The 22,431-nt window shown below is 36.5% G+C and overlaps 1 protein-coding gene and 1 pseudogene across 2 annotated transcripts in view; one reads left to right on the top strand and one right to left on the bottom strand.

The window, feature by feature from the left end:
* LOC104588623 (uncharacterized) overlaps positions 1–22,431 on the top strand; it is a 69,512-nt gene that overhangs the window by 38,526 nt on the left and 8,555 nt on the right. For both annotated transcript variants that reach the window (XM_010246641.2, XM_010246640.2), the window contains exons 7-13: positions 3,465–3,536; positions 6,440–6,484; positions 6,585–6,664; positions 6,860–6,924; positions 7,009–7,075; positions 7,194–7,307; positions 21,871–21,944. In XM_010246641.2, coding sequence (XP_010244943.1) covers positions 3,465–3,536; positions 6,440–6,484; positions 6,585–6,664; positions 6,860–6,924; positions 7,009–7,075; positions 7,194–7,307; positions 21,871–21,944 — 517 coding nt within the window. The remainder of the gene's footprint in view (positions 1–3,464; positions 3,537–6,439; positions 6,485–6,584; positions 6,665–6,859; positions 6,925–7,008; positions 7,076–7,193; positions 7,308–21,870; positions 21,945–22,431) is intronic.
* LOC148791693 (cold shock domain-containing protein 4 pseudogene) lies at positions 15,704–16,553 on the bottom strand (annotated as a pseudogene).

The raw sequence follows: 22,431 nt of genomic DNA, 5'->3' as shown, positions 1-22,431 counted from the left end.
CACCTCCCCTTCTCATTCTTTCCCTGTTAAGGAAATTTGGTCTTGGCCTATTCCTCCAAAAGTCAATGCTCTCTGTTGGAAAGTGTATCATGGTTCTATTAACACCTGTTATCAGCTCCAGAGAAAAAGACCACATTGGTGCTTGTCCCCAAACTAGTGCTCTTTACGTAAGTTGCATGGTGAGACTGCTTTTCATCTTCTAATTTCATGTCCTTTTGCTTAATCTATTTGGGAGTTTTTTCGTCTCCTTTTGGTTGCAGGTGGCTCTCTCCTATTAACTTGGAAAGATTATTCAACTCTCACCTTTTTAGTTGGTCTAAAAGAAGAGGAAGGATTTTGGGGAGATGCACTAGAGCAGCAGTGATATGGATTTGGGAAGAAAGGAACTTATGAATCTTTGAAAACAAAGAAAGGAGTAAGGAAGCTGTGTTAGATATTATAACCTTAAGGGTGGCACACTGGGTGAAAACTTTAGAGCCTGGGGAACTGAGAATCCAAGAGATGGTTTTTCAGCTCATGGGGATCAATAGCTTGCTCATCCTCTAGAAGACAAAAAATAATTGAGGTGTGTCACCTCCATGTGTTGGATGGAAGAAATTAAATTTTGATATCTGCTGCCTGGGGAATCCTGGACGTTTGGGTATTGGTGGGGTAATTAGGGAGGAAAATGGAAATATTCTGGCCATGTTTTCGGGTCCTATTCAGCATGGAGATGTGGTGAGATCAGAACTGATGGCAGCTGTGTATGGGGTGGAGAAGGCTAAAGAATTGGGGATTGACAGATTGATTGTTGAAGGTGATTCCAAAATTGTTCTGGGCTGGCTGAAAATGGGGGAAGGGGTAGTTTGGCAGTTAAAGAATGAATTCAGGCTCTTCAAGCAGGTTTCTGAAGACATGATTATCGAAATAAAGTAGATTTGGAGATCTGCAAATAGCATGGCGGATGGGTTAGCTAAACAAGGAGTTTGGAGACAATCCATATTTTGGGCTGTTTTGTAAATATTGGAAGTGATTTTGGGCTTGCTCCTTGCCCACAACTCCTTGTTGTATTCCTTTTAATAATAATAAATCATTTTTATGTTACTGTTAAAAAAAAATTAAAACATCTCCTTGGCCGTTCGGAAGCTACACATCGGGATTGCAATATCTATAGTGATGGAACTGAGAATCCAAGAGATGACCTTTGCATTGCTAATCCTCCATTTCTGTAGTTTCTAAGTATCAGTCCTGTCTGGCTTTTCAGTTGTACCATTGATGTCCCAAACCTTTTTCTTCAACATAGAGCTGGAAATTGAACTTCCATAGTGCATAGTTAGTTTCATTGAACTTGACAGACAAAATATCAGACTTCTCCATCTCAAATGTTGAAGGAAGAATGAATAAGAGTTGCAGAAGATCAAAAACCACCGATATGTATGACTCCTGGCAGTTCTAGAGCCAAGAAAATATAGGAAACAAGTCTGCTGCACCAAAGAAAGGGATCTAAACCCTATGAAAACTAGTTCAAATGCCACAAAATTTGTAGTTATGTCAAACAGGTTAGGGCAACACAAGTTAAGTTTCAGCCCTAACAAGATAGTCAATTGAGAGAAAGAGAAAGAAAACCAATCTGAATGGTGTCTTTCTCAGAAAAAACAGTGTCCTGATTGAGACTGCCATAAAGAGGAACTTGTAGCAGGTCCAAATGCTCGACCTGAAATCCCTATTCACAGTCCTATTGAACAAGAACAAGAGCTATGTTCATAGGAAGAGGAATCAAATCTGCTCTTGTACATTGCCAAGCAGTTTGAGAGACCTAGGTTCGAATTGGGTGGGTACTGTTCACACACCCTGAAAGGATTATTATATTAATCAAAATAAATGAGTGAAAGTACAATTGTGCTCTTCACATAAGGATAGTCCATGATCCATCCCACCTCATTAGAAGTAGTGTATGTTTATAATTTCTGCCCAAAAGTTTGAACATTATTCATCCCTTGATTTTCCATCGTGTCAGCCAGTTTCTTTGCTGATCTTCATTCTCGGGAAAAGGAGGATACCACTCCATTAGTCAGGTATCTCATTTCCCTTAGTGTGTTGATGTTGCTAAATTCCTTGCAGTCCCCCCACTACCACCATTGTATTATTAAAGAGATCTGCCTGGTCTCCAATCACTATAGAACTGTTGGCAAGACATTAGCTCTTGTGGAATCCCTTTCCTATAGATCTAGATGGCTAATATGGTACCATGGTAACCCTACCAATGCCTAATGATCCAAGATTGCCCAAGCTGCAACCATCACAGTTCAGATTGATTTGGTTGTGAGCTGGTGGATGCTATTCCTCTAGATAGAGATTTGGCTGTTGTTCAGGATGCCACATACTGCCAAATGTTGAGAACATCATTTTTTAGGAAGGGTGCACAAATATTTTGTCTTTTGACACAATGCACCGCTTTCACTAATTTGTTTTCAACTATAGCCTCCTTTGACTGTGTTTTTTCATTAAAAGTAATTGCATTTCTTTCTTTCCATATTAGTGAAAGGATTGCTTCCCTTTTTCATCTCCACATAATCTACTAAAGGAATCCACTTGCAACTAGAAATAAAAAGGAACCAAGCCCAAATACTAGAGATAAACACGTAGAAGATTAGTAGATGCTTAGTAGTTTCTCTACTTGAATTTAGAAAATAAACATGTGTAGACAAGTAACAATTATGGGGTTGTTTGTTATTGTGGTGCAGTTGATAGGCTTTTGTTTCTTGTTTCTTGATAATGTGGGTTTGGATTATTTTGGTATTAGGATATGTGTTTCTCTCTTTGCTTTTGTTGTTCGTCAGTCATTCCTTAGATGCTTTTCTACTCTTCATAGTACATTATCTGTGATCTGATTACTGGTCTCCTGCTGGTTTCTTTATGGTTTCTAGATTTTTTTTTTTCTTTTTTGCTTTTTGAAGAATCTCATTTTCATTTTTTTTATAATACAGATGGTTGCAATTGATTGGCATGCTTATTTTGTAATTATTTTCTCCCTATAAAAGGTTCAAGTGCTAATGACACATAAGAACCCTTCTATATTTAGCACTTACTCAGGATCTAAACTTGATATGTAGCCTTTAATGTTTTGTTTTCCTTTTATAAGAAATTAACTTGAGGAGATTGGAGGATGGGAATGAATCTTAACTGGTTGGCTAGAAGAACATCTGTTACCAACATTTCAGAGATATCAGGAAAAGCGTTTTTGTTGACAAGGATTAATATTTTGTGCAGTTACTTTTCTTGTTTACTTAACCATGAATCATGATCAAGGAGACAGATTCATGAAATATGACTGTAATATCACAGGCTTAAGTTTTTGTACATGGATTTTGAAGTGAAGTTTATTTTATTTTCATCAAAGTTCCATGTCTTATCTTTAACTCTTTTCTTTCAAAGAAGTACATTCAAACTGCAATTAAATTTTGTTACCTTCTCTCTGTATCCAGGCAAGTGCACCCCCACGTGATTGGCTGGATCCATCATTACAATTAAATGTTCCATTGGTGGATGTTGACAAGGTATCTTATTCTTTTCTTATTCAACTGTAAGTCCACTAAGTTCATGCCTCTTAGTTTCACAATAATTAACCTTCAAACTAGGATCATCTTGTGCGAACTCTAGATTGAGATTTTGTGTACTGCTGTCAAGGATACCTGGCACATAAAGAAAGTTGCATGTGCTTATTCTACAATTTTGTGAGGGCTGTATTACTGATATTGGTTCAGGTGAACTAATAAGTGGAAAATATTAGCTTCACCTATAGTTCACAGTATCAATACCATTGTACAATACATATTTGTTTTCAGGGTCACTGCATTGTAAAATACTGAGACTCAGGGCCCTTTAATAGGTTTAAACATTAATACCACTTATGAGCTGTAAACTTCATTCAGAATCATTGAAACAGCAAGAAAAAGTGTCTAGAACCAGTAGAAAGAAGGAAGAAGAGAATAACGTGAGAAAGAAGAGAAAGATTGTTTGGGAGGCCAAAAAAATTCTCCAGCCACCTTAATAGATCTCTTATATAATGATTAATATTACAATGAAATCAAAATACCCCTGCTGCCTTAACAGAGTGTGGGTCCCAAAAAACGTCAAGAATAACTTGCAAATAAAATGTAAGCCAGGGCCATTAAGATATGAGGCCTGTTAGAATTCTTTTTATTTTTTGTTTATGGTTGGCAGGGTTATATCTGTCCTTTTCTTCTATTTATTTCTTTTATTGCTTAAGTAGGGTAAAAGTTGTAATTTTTTATTTAGTTTTTAAGTGAATAAAAGGTTTGGCAGCAGTTAGAGGTGAACAGATTCATGATCTCTACTGTTCAGCCCTAGTTCTTCTCCTGTTATTCTCTTTATTCCATTCTATTTCAGTGTTTGGGGCTCCAGAGTCAGTTGGAAGTGGTTGAGAATTGAGATTGATGTTGTATATCAGAATCCATCTTTGATTCCTGTAGAGTTGTAATTTCTGAGTTTCACTGTCAGGAACATGAATAGGAAGTTGTAAAGGAATATCAGACTCCTCGTGACTAGAAGTACATTAAAAATAAGTAGGCTTCAAAAGGGTCACATCAATGGAGACAAACCAATCTCTAGTAGTACGATGCTAAGATCATAACAGCAATATGCCTTTTGAATTTGTGCATACCCAAGAAAAATACACTATATTGACTTTGGACCAAACTTGGTTCTATAGGGTCCAAGTATATGAGCATGGCAGGTACACCCAAATACTTGGTTCTAAAAGGAGTTTCAGATCCTAAAGCCTGAGAAGGCATCCTGTTGATCAAGTAAATGGCAGTCAACAATACCCATCCTAATAAATCTATTAAAACTCAAGTTATGCAATTTATATATATCTAGAGTATTGATGCTTTGAACCATGGTTTCTCATATTGGGTATAATGTGGAGGGAGAGATCCTCAATGGGGTGGAAGTTTCATATGTGGAATCTCCTTTTCTTTGCTGTGTACTTCAAAATATTCTCATGTCAAATATTTGCTTGATTTGTAATCCACCATCTCTTAGAAGTTAAATTTTGGTTTACCTAGATACTTTTCTGCATATTGAATAGTCTTGGTCCTTGAATCTGGTGTGCATTCTTCTTCCTTGCTTTTCTGTATATTGCATTTGGCTCCTCTCCTCCACCCACCCAAAAATAGGGCCAAAAAAAAAAAATAACAAAACTAATTTGTGCAAAAAGATAATACGTGGGGTTGACATCATGCTTCCATGTAGAAAATGGTGAACAGTTGTGATAATGCTGTCTGTGTTGACTAGGCTATGGGGTATTCTTAGAGCCAAGTCATTTTATTTATTATTGATAAGGTTTAGGTGTGATCACCTTTACACCTTGTTTTTTGAGATCTGTACATCCTGTTCCCTTCCCAGGAAATGGATTGCATATTGTGTAAGGCTAAATTGTTTTTGTTTGTTTGATCAGAATCTAAATCACTTAGTATGTTGTGTTCTTTGAGAGATTCTGGTGGCAATATTAATCTTTATTTCTTTTTATGGGTTAATTTTATTCCTCTCTAGCCCATGGTGAATGGGGACTTTTCTAGATCTTAAACATGGCATCCAATTTGAACATCTGGTTCCATTGGCTTCTTATGGGATGCAGGGTAACAGGGATAGGGAGTATTTGTATTTTGATGTATACTCATTGACATGGTTTTATTTTATTTTCTTATCCGGTTCTAGGAGATCGTGTTTTTCTTATCTATGTTTAGTTATAATGGTGTTTCTTAATAAAAGTTTGTTTCTTTTATCAATGGAATAAAATCTAATTTTTAGAGCCTTTGCCAAAGTTATCTGAAGTTATCATGTTGGAAAATGTGAAAAGACTAAATGCAATTAGGGTATGAACATCATGCATGGTATGAAATGGGTACCATTATTTGTCTTCGCTTTTGAAGAATGACTGCACTTTGCTGCTTATCTTATTGAAAGATGGATATGCTATGATATAGCATTGTCATATTGCCAATGCAAGCCTAGGTACCTTGGCAACAGACTAAGGGACTACCTGGTCCTTTTGTTGCTATGTGCATATGGATTATATTATTTATTTTACAAGTTTCTAATGTTTATGCATGTATCTAATGAATAATGCAGAATGATTGAGAAGGATTTGTGCATCCAATCCCATGTAGTTGGGACATGGTTGAGTTGTGTATTATTTGGGGAATGATATGATATTGGAAAGCATGCTTTTTATTAACAAAACAAAGTTGTTCTATTATTTATGTTTATACTCAAATTATTGACTTAATGTTGTATATGAAGTTGCCTATGTGGTCAATTTTCTTATCCCTAGTTGAGTTCTGGGTGCCACTTTGGCAATAAATGGCAATTGCTACTAAGTAAAATTCCTGTGCAAGCAGAAATGAAACCTTTATATCTTTTCTATTGCTTGTGTCAGGTCCGATGTATTGTAAGGAATATTGTTAGAGATTGGGCACCAGAGGTATTGATTCAACTGGGTCTTCTAAGTTCTTTCTTCTTATTACCTCTGACCATGTTGGGAAATGCCCTTGCATTTTCTTTTCATTATGTTTATTATATAGGGACGGAGAGAGCGTGATCAGTGCTATAAGCCTATTCTTGAAGAACTTGATAGACTATTCCCTTCTCGGTTTAAGGACAGGTTTGTTATTTTCATTGTTGTCATTACTCAGAACTCCAAAAGAAAGGCGTCTTTAGTGCTTATTCTGTTCCTTGAAGGCTTGCCCTATGAAACGAAAAGTGAAAGTGAAATTGTTTCTTTCCCTATCATGTGTGCATTATTTTGCTTTCCTCAATTACCCTTAGATTGTCTGAAACATGTAAAACATCTTGACAGGCCTCCTAGCTGTTTAGTTCCTGGTGCTGGACTTGGAAGGCTAGCTTTGGAGATTTCATGTATGGGTATGTATTCGAAGTTGATTGTGTTGTGCCTTATATTGCGATTTACTTCTAGACATTGCAGCGCCTGAGGTTGCCATGCAACAGGTTTCATAAGCCAGGGAAATGAGTTTTCATACTACATGATGATCTGCTCAAGTTTTATGCTTAACCAGTATGGACCTTTGATGATCTCTTTCAGAATTTGTTCTCTTTATGAATATTTATTCACCTTCTTTTATGATGATAATTGTTGCTACTTTTTCTTTCTGGGTTCTTTATGTTTCTGATAGCACACAAAATGCTGGGGAATGGACAATTTATCCTTGGATACACAGCAACTGCAATTCTCTTTCGGATAATGATCAACTTCGTCCTGTTTCATTCCCTGATATACATCCGGCTAGGTATTGTTGCTATTCTATTATATTATTATTGTTGTCATACCCCTCTGTACTTTGGGGGTGTGACAGCCCTCTATACTTCTATGTATTGTCATACCCTTTGACAGTGTTACTGAATGAGAAATGACCTGATTGCCTGTAAATCATTTTCTGTTTCTATTCTTTTGTGATCTCTACATACTCAACTAAGCCTTGTCCTTCTATGCTTCAGTTGTCAAGGTGACGCCGAGGTGACAAGGCGCCCTTGGAGGCTCGCCTCGCCTTATCACCAAGCAGTTTTCTATAGTGTGTTATAAAAACCCTTTAAATTCTTAATTTTTTGATGTTATAATTATAAAATAGACATTTTTAAACTAAAATATTCATTTTGTGTGTTTATATACTAATTTCTTTTTATTATTTTCTTACTTGCTAGGGTTTAATCAACACAAACATTGCTAAATGCTGTATTGAACCCTCAAAGACTTCAAAACCTGAACTGATAAGGAAGAACATAAAATGTTGTCCAATCAACACATTTTCTTCTTTTTCTTTACTAATTTTGTGTGTGTATACTAATTTCTTTTTCTTCTTCTTCTTCCACCTTTTCTTTTCTTCTTTTCCTATAATAGAAATTGGGGTTCTATATTTTTTTAATTTTCTTTTCTTTCTTCTTTTTTTCTCATGAATATGTTGGAATATGTTGATTTTCTATACTTTAACATGAAGTTTATACTTCTCTTAAGAAAATTATGGATATCTATTAAGAAAATGTGATTTTGGAACCTAGGGAACTACCCTAGGATACATGCTTTTACTTTAAAAGATCCATCGCCTAGGTGATGCCTAGGCACCCACCTAGGTGACAAGGCACCCCCTTGTCACCTAGCCTCGACTTGGCGCCTTGAAAATTATGGTATCAGGCCACCTATACAGACCTGTACATTGTGATATGCCTCACCATTCTACTAAAAAATGATAGTGTGATTCGAACCCATGTCGCTTAACACGCAGCACACCTAAGTCCTAAATACCCCCTTGTCACCTAGCTTCGCCGTTGGCGCCTTGAAAACTATGGTATCAGGCCACCTATACAGACTGATACATTGTGATATGCCTCACCATTCTACTAAAAAATGATGATAGTGTGATTCGAATCCATGTCACTTAACATGCAGCACACCTAAGTCCTAACCCTTAAACCACTAAGCGATCTTAGTTGTTTTGATTAAGTGAAATAAAATAACTTTTATAAACTTTTTGTATCTACATGCAATCCAAATAATTAATATATATTTATGTTTAACAACTCCAACTAAAAATAGAAAGTATATTATTCTAAATTAGTATTTTATAAACTAATGGAGTAAGTAACTATCAAATCCACATTAAAATAAAAAATGACTTTAATCTCAAGAAATTTATACAAATAAAATATTAATAAATAATAATGGAATAATTATTTTCATAGTTAAAACTTACAAATTTGCACATGAGTATGTATCTTAAAATAAATGTATATATGTATATATATTTGAAGTATTAATTAATATTTTTAATTACATTAAATAACAGCATATTTTTTATTTATGAAAATAGTAATATTGTTTAAAAAGATTTGAGAATATAATATTAAATTGAATCTATCAAATCTACTAATCTAGATTTATATAAAAATGCATTTTAATTTCAGAAAATTTAAAAAAAATCAAAATATTAATAATGGAATAATTACTTTAGTAATTAAAAGTTACGAATTTATATATGATATGTATCTTAAAAATTTTAACAAATTTGATATATTTTAAGGTGAGATTATAAATTTTTATAAATTATTAATTGATATTTTAATTTACATTTGAGAATTTAATATTTGGTAGACATTTTTTGTTAATATAAATAGTAAAAATATTAAAATAGAAAATAGTTGATATAATAATTAAAATATAGTGGCTACATATGTTTTGTCTCTTGGACTCTTGATTGATGCATTATCAATAAAATTGTATGACGTCTATGCATTAGGCGATATTATTGTATGATGTTTCCCAGTGTTTCCATATTTGTTGTCTTTATCCATGCATTTCCAAAGTGTATCCATATCTATATCCGTATCCGAGTTGTCCGGTATGATACCTGATGGTGCGCAATCCGGCTGGTCCTAGCTGTCAACGACCTTGCCTCTGAACGGAGCTACAGGGAGCCTGAAACAGAGATGAGGAAGCTCCGGGGGGAACCCGGTATGAATACTCCGAAGCTCAAGTTAGAATTCTTTCAGAGGCAAGATAAAACCAGATGGCGCAAAGTTCACATACCTTGTTCTTGGGGGGTAGGGAGCCTTTTATAACCACCTCGTGCACTCACTCCTAAGCTTCTGTCAGGTCGGGTATGATTACCTCTGGGCTCCTGCCAGTTCGGGTGTCATCCCCTCTGCTAGACAGAACCGCCACTGCTCCCTTTTGTCGGAGCTGTCTCTACGACTGGCGATGACGGTGGCAGGTGGCGGTGGCAAGTGACCGTTGAAGTGCGGCTGTCAAGCGTCAGATCCCAAGTCAGTCAGGTGCACCGCCCTTGGATACGGACCTCCTCAGTGTCAGGTATGGTACGTCTGTTCAGTTCGGCGTCCCAGAGGCGAAGTGCTGGAGTGGCGAGCGAGGTGAAGTCTTGAGTTCGGATAGGGGAGTGTCCCGAACTGCCATGAGGCGGGCCAGTTCGAGTCATTGCCTTGTGTGGCTCGGGGCCTAAGGGAGAGTTCGGGCTCCTCGTAGGGAGTTCGGGCTCTTAGTAGGGAGATCAGGCTCCTCGTAGGGAGTTCAAGCTCCTCGTAGGGAGTTCGGGCTCCTCGTAGGGAGTTCGGGCTCCTTGTAGGGAGTTCGGACTGCTGGTTTCCTCCCTTTGGTGCTCACGCCCTGGGCGCGCTGTTGTGCCGAGCTGTTTGCCTTTGCCACGTGTTGAGTGATTACGAGGTCGGGCCAAATCTTCCTTCATCAATACCCGATATCGATACTTTGGTCCTTGTGTGGATGTATTTATCAGGAATAATGAGAAGGTGATGATCTTGGTTTGGTTACTGGTTTCTGGTTAAAGAGGAAGCTCCTATTATTCCTCAAAATATGATATGACAAGCCATAAATTGTTCTTGGTCTCTCTTTGTTTAAGCTAGAAACCTTGGGTTATTTATTGATGATTTTAAGTGATATCCAGCCTTCAGAACAATCTCCAAAATACATCGTTATTGGAGATGTGTTGGTAGCAATATTCCTAATAAGACTGTTTTTTCATGCTTGCTGCACGGGTTACCATGACTAATAGAATTGGATTCATTGTCTTCATTTGAAGACAATCAAAATTTTCGGAGATTAAGATGATAATTCACTTAGGGATTCTTCTTCCTGAAATTAATACGTAGGTGGCCCATGTAATGAGTTAACCTTGGAAGTAATGGATAATTCCTTTGTTTGTTCAAATGGGCCTACATCTCCATTGAGATGTGGATGCCTCAAATTTTTGGAACTTACTCCCAGACCCTTATGGTTGCTAAGTCATTACTGGATTAAGATGAATAACATTGAATAGAGAGATAAGTCTGTGTATTACTACTCCATGTTAAAATCATTGTGGCAATAAACTAATTACTTAGAGACAGTTTAGTGGAATTGCTCCAAAGATGTAGGGAAGGTGCTTGTAGAAAGAGACTGGGCATTAGAATTCTTGGGAGGGTTGAATCCTGAGTATGATATTGCATATCAGACATCCTTACTCAGGATGATGTATCTCAATCATAGGTATACTCTCTTGTTCACAGTGAGGAGAGTTATTTAATAGGTATTCCATTAAGATCTTTAGGGTAAACAATACACTGACATCCTCTTAAATAAAATGGAATAAGTAAACAAGAGAGTTGGCTGATGGAAATTATAACAGTCTGATAGCCTCTTAAGTAAAATAAAGTATATCTACAGTTTTCAACAAAAAGGGTAGCAATGATGACGTCTACTTTTGATGTCTAGCATCTAAGTCACACAGCCTGTTATTAAGAAATGAAACAATGAAAGAGACATGTTTAGTCATACCATCCCATGGATGAGATGATCGCCTGTATTCTAAACAAGGCTATGTTTATGCAAAATTGGTTTTATTCTAATTTTTAACAAAGCATGTATAGAGGGGAATATGGAATATATAGTCTTCACATGGGTTATGGGTTATGGGTTATGGGTTATGGCAATATATTATTTATATGAAGTGAGTCAACGAGTCCTGTTTTAGTCTTGCTGAGTGAGATTCTCATACATGTATTGAATTCTGATTCCTGTGTCTGAGTCTATGCAACACTGCTTGGAAGCTACTTCCACATATTGTCCCTTTCCTGGTTGTACGAGAATAATACCAAACCAAATAAAATAGTGCAAATGTGGGCATTTTTTCAGTGATGCTTAATATTCATTTTGCTCTTGGTCTCTCCCATCAATGGAGACTATAGTGGCTGCCCAGGCCAAAATGGGGAGGTATAGTTGGTATTTTTCCTAGTTAGAGAATGTAATTGCTGGCTCTCCTGGTACTACATCTTTTACATCCATATTTGCTCCATCTATTGTGTTTGCCCATACAGGTAGTTGGTTCACTGCCCCAAGTAAGTCCATTCCTTATTGATTCTGAGACATTGGACCATTTGACCAGCATCTTTTCATTGTTTCATTCTTATCTTCTGTTCTTGGGTAGGAATTAGGTTTCCATAGACAGTGGGTCCCTTGCTCTTATAGGATAATGTTAAAATTAATGATGTTTTAACCTTGTCCTCTGTACTATATTTCCTAAGCTTATTACGCACTTACTTTTCAATTGTTTAAACTAGGATCAAATCCAAGTGAACCGATCAATTCCCTGTTCAAGGATTCTTAACACTATCATACACTAGTGCGATTTGTCATACAGTTGTACCCTATAGTTGTATGTATGATTGTAGTATGTTACTTGAACATGAGAAGTCACCACCTTCTTGCATCTAAAGGTCAAAATCAATCAGGTTCAATGGCTATCCATAGATGCCTTAGTGATGGGGATCAGTTCAAGCCTTGTAAGACTTATTCTCATAAGAAGGCCAACAAACAGGTTATGATTGGCATGGGGAAGACTTTTGGGACTTGGATTGATGTGGGTCTGGGCCATAACTTCTTGTTTCTCTACTTTAGTAGGGTTTCTCTTTCCATTTTCCATTTATTTACATTAGTAAGTAGAATGTTATTGTGTTTCTTGATGAACAATATTCCAGGCCACACAAGTCACTCTATAAATCAATAATCCAAACATGAGAGGGGGAAGAACGATAAGCATAAAACTTAGCAGATAAGCCAATAGCAGAAGATGATACCGGTTGACAAATTCTTTCTTCATCCAAAGATGTAAGATTTACCTCTTAACATTGAATCCAAATCTAGAAGAGTTCCTTTGTTCAGGTCTAAGCCTAATTAGAAATTGATTCACCTTCCTCTTTTCTAAGTGTTTCTGAAGGTATTTAATGGCTTTGAAGAATCAGAGCGATCAATATGAACTAATTTATATTCTGCCCACAAGTCAAGAAAGCCAGCATAATACTATTGTATCTTCCAATCTCCTTAGCAACAAGCAAAAATTTCTGATTCAATTTGATATTGTTTAGACATGTTGGATTGATGGTAAACCTTCTCCTTCTCCTTCTCCAGATAAGAATACATCGCATAAGCTGTTTGAGTTCTTCTCATAGGTACAACAATATGAGACTCAATTGTACTAAGAACCCAAGAGACTCACCTACCATTATCAAGCTTCCATTGCTGAAATGCTTTAGCCCCAATTTCAGCAGGTTTAGTAACAGTACCATTCAATAACCTTCAAGGTCTTTTCCTTAAACAAAGAAATTGAAATGAAGCTTCCATGTACCATAGTTCATACATTCCCTAGTTTTTACTACTCACCTTGTTGTCCAGAGGTAGTACCCAAAACAAAGGCACTTTCATCCTTAGTTGAGTCTTAGGCACTTCCAACTCCAGAAGAGAGTTTGACTACCTATTGCTGTAAGAAAGGGTAAGAGTAGTGATTTAAAAGGCGCGGCTAGGCGCACAGGCGAGGCGCATTGTGGGGTATGTGCCTTGCCCAGGTCCTAGGCGCACCCTAGGCGTGCGCCTGATGCGCCTTGCACCTCAGCCCAGGCATGCACCTTTTTAAAATTTTGCGCTTTTTGCTTTTTCTTTTTTTTTTTTTTTTCTGAGTCTAATGGCTGGGCCGAGGGCCCCACCCCTGGACCCCCAACCACACCCCTCGAGGCAAGCCCGAACAAGTCTATATTACGGTCTGAAATTCTTATTTCTCACATAAAAATAATGATTTTATAACTTTCATTGCCTTTTAAGAAGATATTTTATTGCAATGAATGAATGAACAACATTAGTAAATAGGGGGTTCTCGGAGCTTGCCTCGAGGGGCGTGGTACAAAGGTGACTCGTAGAATCAAGAATACAATATGTTTTACATCACATTAGCTACTTGATGCAATGCAATTAAGGAGAAGAAAGAGATTGTGGGTTTTACATGCTTGAAAATGCTTTATATGCTTGCTTTTATTTTTAAAATTTTCATTTGAATACACTTTACATTGCTATGTTTATGTATTTTAATTTTAGATAATAGGTTTTTTAAAAAATTTATCTTAAATTTTAAGTTTATATTTTTTATTAACTATGTTTAATATTTTTTGAATTTTTTGCATTTTTTAAAATTTTTTGGCATTTTTTTTTGAATTCTCTGACTTTTTTTTTTGATGTTTTAGTTTTCTGTTTTTGTAATTTTGCGCCTTGTTTAAGAAGGTGCGCGCCTCGCCTTGTACCTCAGGCGCAAATTGGCTCCTACGCTTTTAAAACACTGGGTAAGAGGAAATGTATATCTCATTACATATCTAAATACCTTTCTTACAGCCTATTGTCCCCTTGCTATTATTCCTTCCTAGCCTTTGTTTCATCTCAAACCATAACCAAGTCTGTAATTAAAGCCTTATCTAAACCAGATTGCAAGGATGCTATGAGGGCTGAGATAGAGGCACTCAAAAGAACAATACTTGGGATATTGTAGATTTACTTATTCGGAAGGAGTTTGTAGGGTGTAAGTTGATATATACCATTGAGTATCATGTTGATGGGATAATTGAGAGGTATAAGGTTCACCTGGTTGCCAAGGGATATACAAAGATATATGGGATACATTATATGGAGACTTTCTCTCCAATGGCAAAGATGACTCTTGTGCAGGTTCTATTTTCTTTGGTAGGGGATTATGATTGGGCCTTATCGGTTTGATGTAAAGAATGCCATCTTGGATGGTGGTGATTTGATTGAAGAGGTGTATATGTCACTTCCTCTAGGCACGTATGGGGAGGAGATGAAAGACAAGGTGTGTAAATCACTAAATTGAAAAAATCACTCTATGACCTTAAACAGTCTTCACGATCATGGTTTGATAGATTTCGGGCTGCCCTTGTACAGTTTGGTTATATTTAGACATGGTTAGATCATAACCTCTTTCTGAAGAGGAGAGTTTGGGTTCCCTTCCTCATTGTGTATGTTGATGATATTGTTGTGACTGGAAGTGACACACAAGAAGTTCATGCCCTTAAGAGGTTCCTTAACTTTGAGTTTGAGATTAAGGGTTTGGGAAAGAGATATTTCTTGGGGATTGAAGTTGCTTGATCTAAATAGGGCATCTTCATCTCCTAGAGGAAGTATGTGTTGGATTTTCTTACGAAGATAGGGAAACTTGGTGCCAAGCCGGATTCTACTCCTATTGATGCAAATCATAGGCTCTTTGTTAATGATGGTGAGCCCTTGGCCGACAAGGGAGTGTTTTAGAGACTTGTACAGAAGCTGCTATTTATCTTTGTATGACTTGGCTAGACTCATATGCTATGAGTGTAATCAATTAGTTTATGCATTCTCCCAAAAGCACACATATGGAAGCTGTAGAGAGGGTTTTGTGCTGTAGTGTAATCAGTTAGTTTTATGCATTCTCCCAAAAGCACTCATATGCTATGAGTGTAATCAGTTGGTTTCCTTGTCTTTCCCTACCTTTTCCTTCAAACCAAACATAGCCAACGGGAAAGGCAATGCACTAAGCCTTCTTTTGCATGTGTAACTTGTCCTATATCTTATTATGTTTCTTATGATTTGTTCTTTCCATCCTATTAAATATTTGTTTCTTCTATTTCTTTTGTTCTTGTTCTTGTTTTTTTTTTTTTTTTTAATAACAAGAAAATAAGCCTATTCTATTAATCCAAACAAACGCTACATGATATAATCCAAACCTTTAGCTCTCATCAAAAGGTTTCAAGTACGCGAAACAAAAGAATGAAAAGATACCAGGAAACCCCATCCAATTACTGTAGTATCATCATTTTAGATGAAACCTGAGAGAACCCTTTGAAGGACCAAAAAAAAGAAAGAAAAACTAAAAAAATACCACCAATATGTAGAACAGAAGGAACGAAAAGCCACAAAAAAGGCAGAGCATATTCACTACTTAATTCAGTCAGTTTCTCGAACCACTAGGGCATTCTCTGGTGAAATGGCCTTCCTCCCCACAATTTTAGCAGTTCCCACCACCAAATCCGCCTCCACTTGCCTGATAACACTCCCTCAAAAAGTGCCCAGTCTCACCACAATTGTAACAAGCTCCACCACCACTGCCACCACCACTATCCCTTCCACTACCACTTCTTCCGCCTCTACCATCACCCCTGTTAAGACCGTACCCTCCACCACCATAACCACTGCTGCTTGCACCACTGTAACCACTTCCAAAGCCGTACCCATCACCACATCCACCTCTACCACCACCACCACCACCGTAGCAATCTCTCCTACTTCCTTGAACGTAAGATCCACCAGGGCTGGTCACATCCACAGTTTTTGTCCTCCCATCTTCGGCAGTATCAATCACGAATTCAACCCTTTCTCCCTCAGGAAGGCTCCTATAACCCTCAGACTTAATAGATGACTGGTGGACAAAGAGATCTTTGCCACCATCGTCCGGGGTAATGAATCCAAAGCCCTTGGTCATGCTGAACCATTTCACAACTCCAGTCATTCTCGCACTCCCCTGAGCCATGAGCCATGGATCGATCAATCTATTGACGTACGGGCGGAAACTTCAACAAAAACCCAAAACCCTAATACTCTAGAAAGTAGAAACAAACCAGATGCAAAACCCTAACCCCAAGAACACTAATGAAAGCATATTGTTACATGGGAGCTACATTCTTGCGAGAGAGGCATCTATAGCATATTTCGAACTCTTGCATGTGGGCTCTGCATTCAAATTTTCAATGTGGGGCCCACAACATTTACTAATAAAACTTTGGTGATAAATAATACGACATGTATATACATGATAAAAACATGTTGGGTATACCAACAAAGCCAAAATTAATAATATCGGCCCCACAACAATAACTTATGAAAGTTGAAACAACTACCACATCAACAAAATCAACCTCAGTTATCATTCCCTTGGCCAATTGGGGGGTGGGGGTGGGTTGTTTTTTCATTTAAGTTCCAACTAGAGTTGCAGTCCATCAATTGAACCTAACTCTGTTTATAGAAATGGAAAATTGATACAATAGTTTCATTTCCATTCATATAAAACAATGGAAATGAATTTTTTTCCTGATAACCAGTAGGAATTCAGGTAAAATATCACAGAGTAACAGAGCAAACCTGTTTCTCTTAAACCTGTTACCATTGTTTGGATTAAAGCACAAACATGATATGCTGAAATTGAAACACTCCAAGCTAGGGTTTAAAGACCGTCAAGTTCAAACCCCTAAATTAACAATGTAAGTGCAAACTAAACTCTTGGGTTATCTATTTAAATCTAAAATCAGGATATGCTGAAACTGAAAATGCATTAGTGACATTTATGCACCAAAATAAGGGGCTGTAACACTGGTTCTAAGGAATAAAAAATTGATGCCAACGTCATTCAAGCACCAAAATACATCTTCTCTAGTCATGCATCTTCCATAGAACTTTTGCACAAATACCACAGATACTATCTACCGAAGAATCTTCCATATAACTTTTTTTCCGATCTGTAATTCTTCCACAACTTGGGAAACAAATTTTCTGCCCAAAAAAGCCAAGATATCTTGCCCACAGATTTCTAGCTCCATAACAGTGTAGAAATAAATGATCAACTGTTTGTGGGTGTGCTGACCATAATACACAGAATTGTCCAGCACCAACCTCTCTTGTTGTGGTTATCATTTGTTAATATTTTTCTGATGCCATAAACTTCCTTAAAGCTTGTAGTATTTTTTTTTTTTCGTTCAGCGCACTAAAACATGTAGATGCCTAAATGTTTACATAGATGCATAAAACTGAGTCAGAAACAAGTAATGGATACACCTCCTATTGAATGAGTCACAAAACTCTATTTTTTATAGTAGGTAAATTGGGAATCCTGGTCCAATATGGATAGGTGGAGTTTTATCAAGGCTTCGGGGGATCTTTCTTTGAGCCTCATATATGATAATGATTCCATAGAAACTGAGCTGAGTGTACTCATTGGAACCTCCATGGGGAAGCAACTTTGTATTTCCTGACTAGCCATTGATTTGGTAAATGCAAGTAGACAGAATCTGAGAATGGGGAAATGGTCCATGAGATTGGGTGCTGATTTTACTGCTTGAATGTTCATAAGCCAATGGATCAGATTTTGGGGCAAGGTTTTAGAGACTATTGATTGTTAAAATGATGTACCTTTGAATGCGTTTCAATACTATGTGTCCAGGTGACAAATCATTACCATGCTTAATCTTTGTACCTTTTTATATTTTCTCAATAAATTTTCTTTTGTTAAGAATAAAAAAATTTAGATCCACTGAATGTTAAAAGAATCTGTAAAATATTAATTCCATTAGATGAAGAATGGCTTTCCATTCTACCATTTGTAGGATACATCTCAAGTTTCAGCTTACACACATGGGTACTATTAACACCATATTAATTAGGTTGGATAGTAATGGTGATTTTGAGGGGAGATGAAGGAGATATAAATTGATTCTTTCTTCCCCTCTATTTGCTGTATTGAGATTCTTTTATTTTTATTTATTTAATGGGAAAGACAAGTTTTCTAACAATATGGGAAGAGGGTATAAAACAAAAGGTGACCTATTGCCTTTGGAATGTGATATGCACTTCTTGCCTGATCTCTCTTTTTTTTATATTGTTAAGATGCTTGAGGCCTGTGGTTGGTGGATTATCATCATGATTTCAATTGGATAATTGGGCAATGAAGTTGACAGCAAGGTTTTACATCAACTGACAGTCTTGGCAGCTTATCTTTGCAGTTGAGAAGATGCTGTATTTCTAGGCTTTCATCTGTATCAGGGAAATCAACTCCTGCATCTTCTCCACTGTGATTGGTGAAACCTCCCCTGCTCAAATTGCCCATAAACAAAAGTCAAATTTGTTTTAACCCCTAAACATCCTTCTTGCATGAGTGTTAATTAGAATTTACATTCTCCAACTTAAACTGTTTTACAATGTGCAAGTTTCTAGTGTTTTGCATGGGTCAGACATCCAAAACTAAATTATCCAAGTTTGCTTGACTGGTTTCCAGTGACTGGAAGAGTTGCAATTTCATATTAGAAAAACCAAATACAACTAAAAATGCCTTGTGTCTAAACAAGTTAAAAAAAGCAGTCTATCATAAATAGTCACGGATACCCAATTCTAATTCATATAGTTTGCAATTCTGAGACAATAAAATTCACACAAACAAATAAATGAACAGTTGGGTTGCAAAATCAGAAGTAAAGAAGAATATGGCAGTTCATTTGCAATCAAAAGCATAAAACTTCTTATAAATGACTCTAGATCTACTGACCTAAAAAATGGCCACGATAAAAAAGAACATGCAATTCGAAACAAGAAAAACCTTATGTAAACTTGCATTCAGAAATGGTAAGTTCCATTTGTTTATTAACAGTGACACGAGAGAGTTAAGTCTTGTACAATGCAACATGTGTCTCTTTTTCTGTTTCTCGCAGAGTACTGTCAAACTTTTTTTTCTTTAATAAAGATATTTATCAACACATGGAGATCAGCCCGACTTGCAGAGAAGAGGAGAGAATAGAGAAAAAGAGGGTGAGGAGAGAGAAGAGAGAGAAGTAGAGATCAGACAGTGATCTTCCTACTTGAGAAGATGCCTGATCTACAGCCTTAGACGAAGGAAGAATATTTGTAGCAGAGAAGATAATTAACTTGACGAAGAAAGAACCTTGCAATGAGGGTTTCACTTGAGAATCTTTGTCGACTCTCTAGTTGCTAGAGCACAGGTGACTGCTTTGCAATTTTTTCTATCAAACTTGACTGAAGATGGTCGTAGGGGGCCATTTAGCGGTAAGCTGAAGTGAAAGAGAAGAGATGACCTGATTTTTTTTTTTTCCTTGGAGCTTCCTCTTTCTCGAGGGAAAAAGGTTTCCCACCAAAATGGGGGGATACCATTTCCTTATTTTTGTGATTTTAAATATTCTTATTTTGTTTTCTTTTCTTCACCTGAGGTCGAACCAAACAAAGGAAGATTTGGAATCTTTTGGAATATTTCAAAATTTCCTTTCTTTTCTTTCAAACCAAAGATAGCCTTAAGGCTCCAAAAACCATGGCAAAGAACTGTATAAATCAAATAGGAGAAAATTCAGAGACTTTAATAGGTATCTTCTCTTCATTAAATGTCACTTGTCATCTTGACTTTTGTCTTGTTTGTTACTATATGTTTTGGTTAGATTGAAAATACTCTTTTGTTATTATATGGAATTTTCTCTTTCTTTTTGAATTTTAGTGACTTGGTATGTTCTGGTTATTGTACTTCTGTAAGAGGTAATTTTATTTCATAAAGTAGTTCTTGGTAGCTTGTTCTAGTGCAGAAACTTAATATTCAAGGAATGGCCAAGGAATCTGACAGTAAAGATAGGTATTCCATATGAGAAACCAATGAAACTCTTGTTGCAATCAAGCTTCCATAAACATCGCTCAAAATCCAGTTTGACATGATGGGGCCAAATGTATAGATATGCACAAACATTTTGTTCAAGCATTAATAGATAGTAGGGAGGTGTGCATACCATTTATACTCTCAGCTAATCAATTAGTTGATTGCTTGACGAAAGGGCTTCCGAAAGGGCAAGCTTGAAAAGAATCTATGCAAGCTGGGCATGTTTATTATCCATGCTCAACTTGAGGACTGTTTATATAAGAGTGGTATTTATGTCATTGCAAAATTCATGCAACTAAGGGCTTTATTGTATTTTGTACTATTTTTAATTCTGATTAAATTGGTATGATTCCACAGATTGATTCATGCCTTCTCTCAATCATCAAATTACAAAATCCCCATTTGTTTTTTCAATAAGACATTTAAAACAATTTCAATAATTTTAATGAAATATCAAAAAGTTTCATTGATATTCTAAAATTTTGAATCATAGAAGGATAATTTATGAATGAAAAGTGAAATATTGCTGATATATCCGCAATATGTTGGCTCTATGAGAGAAAAAAACAGGGAGATTTCCCTAAATCTTGTTGATATTGCAATATCATAGTTGAGAATAATTTGAGGCAAAATTTGCATTTTTCTATTGAGCAGAGAGGAAGAGTAAAAGGAGAAACATTCAATGCGTTTATATCTTCTTCTCAAGCTTGGGGAAGTAAGAGAGGACATACGGTGACCTTGTGAGCTGTGTAGATCAACAACTAAGGTCTGTGGCCAATTATCTGAGGCTAGATTGGGCGTCAACACCATTGAGAGCTACTGCATTATTAGTTTGTGAAAGGTACTTGGCCAAATTGGTTGAAGTTATTGCCTTATCGGGGCTTCTGCTGCTAGAAACACTCTTGTTCTAGAGAAAACACCCCTAAGGTAGATTCACTCTTTAGAAGAAAATTCTTTCAGCCAGGATAAAATTTTGAGTTGTGAAAACACAGTGGTATGCTGAATCATGTGGAGGCCCTGCAGGGCCCCATCTAAGTTACTTAGTGCTGAATTCCTGGGAACCCAACTTCATTTAACAAATATTGTCTCTAGACAGAGTGGAAGAGGGGGGTGGGGATTTATTGAACTGAATGCATGTAGGTGGGATAAAGATAAAACACAATCATTCTTAAAAGAAATTGTGGTCCTACAAAATGGAATCAACTAACAGAATGATTGACTCTAGACAGAGTGGAGGGGGGGGGGGGTAAAGATAAAATACAATCATTCTTAAAAGAAATTATGGTCTTACAAAGTGGAGTCAAATAACAGAATCTGTGGAATGATCCCACAAAATTGAGATAAATTGGATGATAACAGTGTGATGATGATGTATATTGTTTTTCTAATGTTTCACTTTGACACTTTTGTTTTTTCTATTTATAAATGAAAAGTAACTTTATAATATTTGAATTATGCTAATTACCCATTGCTTATCTTAATTCTAGTGTAAGTGTTCAATAAGTATGTACTACACTATGTTTCCCTTTTAGCCAAATAATAATTGTCAAGTTTGTTTTGCAAACAGTGCAGGAATAACTGAAGGATTTTCTATGTGTGGTGGTGATTTTGTCGAAGTTTATAGTGATTCTAGCCAAGAAGGTAGATGTTCTATGGTTCTGATCTTTTTATAATTGTTTTAAGATAAATATTTAGTCATTATTATACCTTAATATATAAAATAGATTTGTTCATTATTAAAACAGAACTACAGCTGAAATTTAGGCAGTAGACATAGTTTTTGAGGTGCCATGGCAAAGCTAAGGCAACTGGGGGGGTGCCTCGTCACTTAGTCACCTAGGCAATGGGTTTGTTTGTTTGTTTTTAATAAAAAAAATAATACTAGGGTAGTTCCCTAGGTTTCACAGTAATAAACAATAATCTTTAACTAATAGTTACCATATTCCTCATGCCATATGTATGAACTTGTTACTGAAACATAGAAAATCAATATAATTATGATCAGATAAAGAAGAAAGAAAAGAAAAAATAGAAAACATAGGGGCTGAGCAACAAGTAGATTACATTCCTCGGTTGCTTTTATGTGTTGATTGGATAAAATCTTCAAGCTCTTCATTACTTAGTGGTT

This window comes from Nelumbo nucifera, chromosome 5 (genome assembly GCF_055504915.1).
Source record: "Nelumbo nucifera cultivar China Antique chromosome 5, China Antique-T2T, whole genome shotgun sequence".
Taxonomy (NCBI): Eukaryota; Viridiplantae; Streptophyta; class Magnoliopsida; order Proteales; family Nelumbonaceae; genus Nelumbo; species Nelumbo nucifera.
This window is presented reverse-complemented; position numbering and strand designations above follow the sequence as displayed.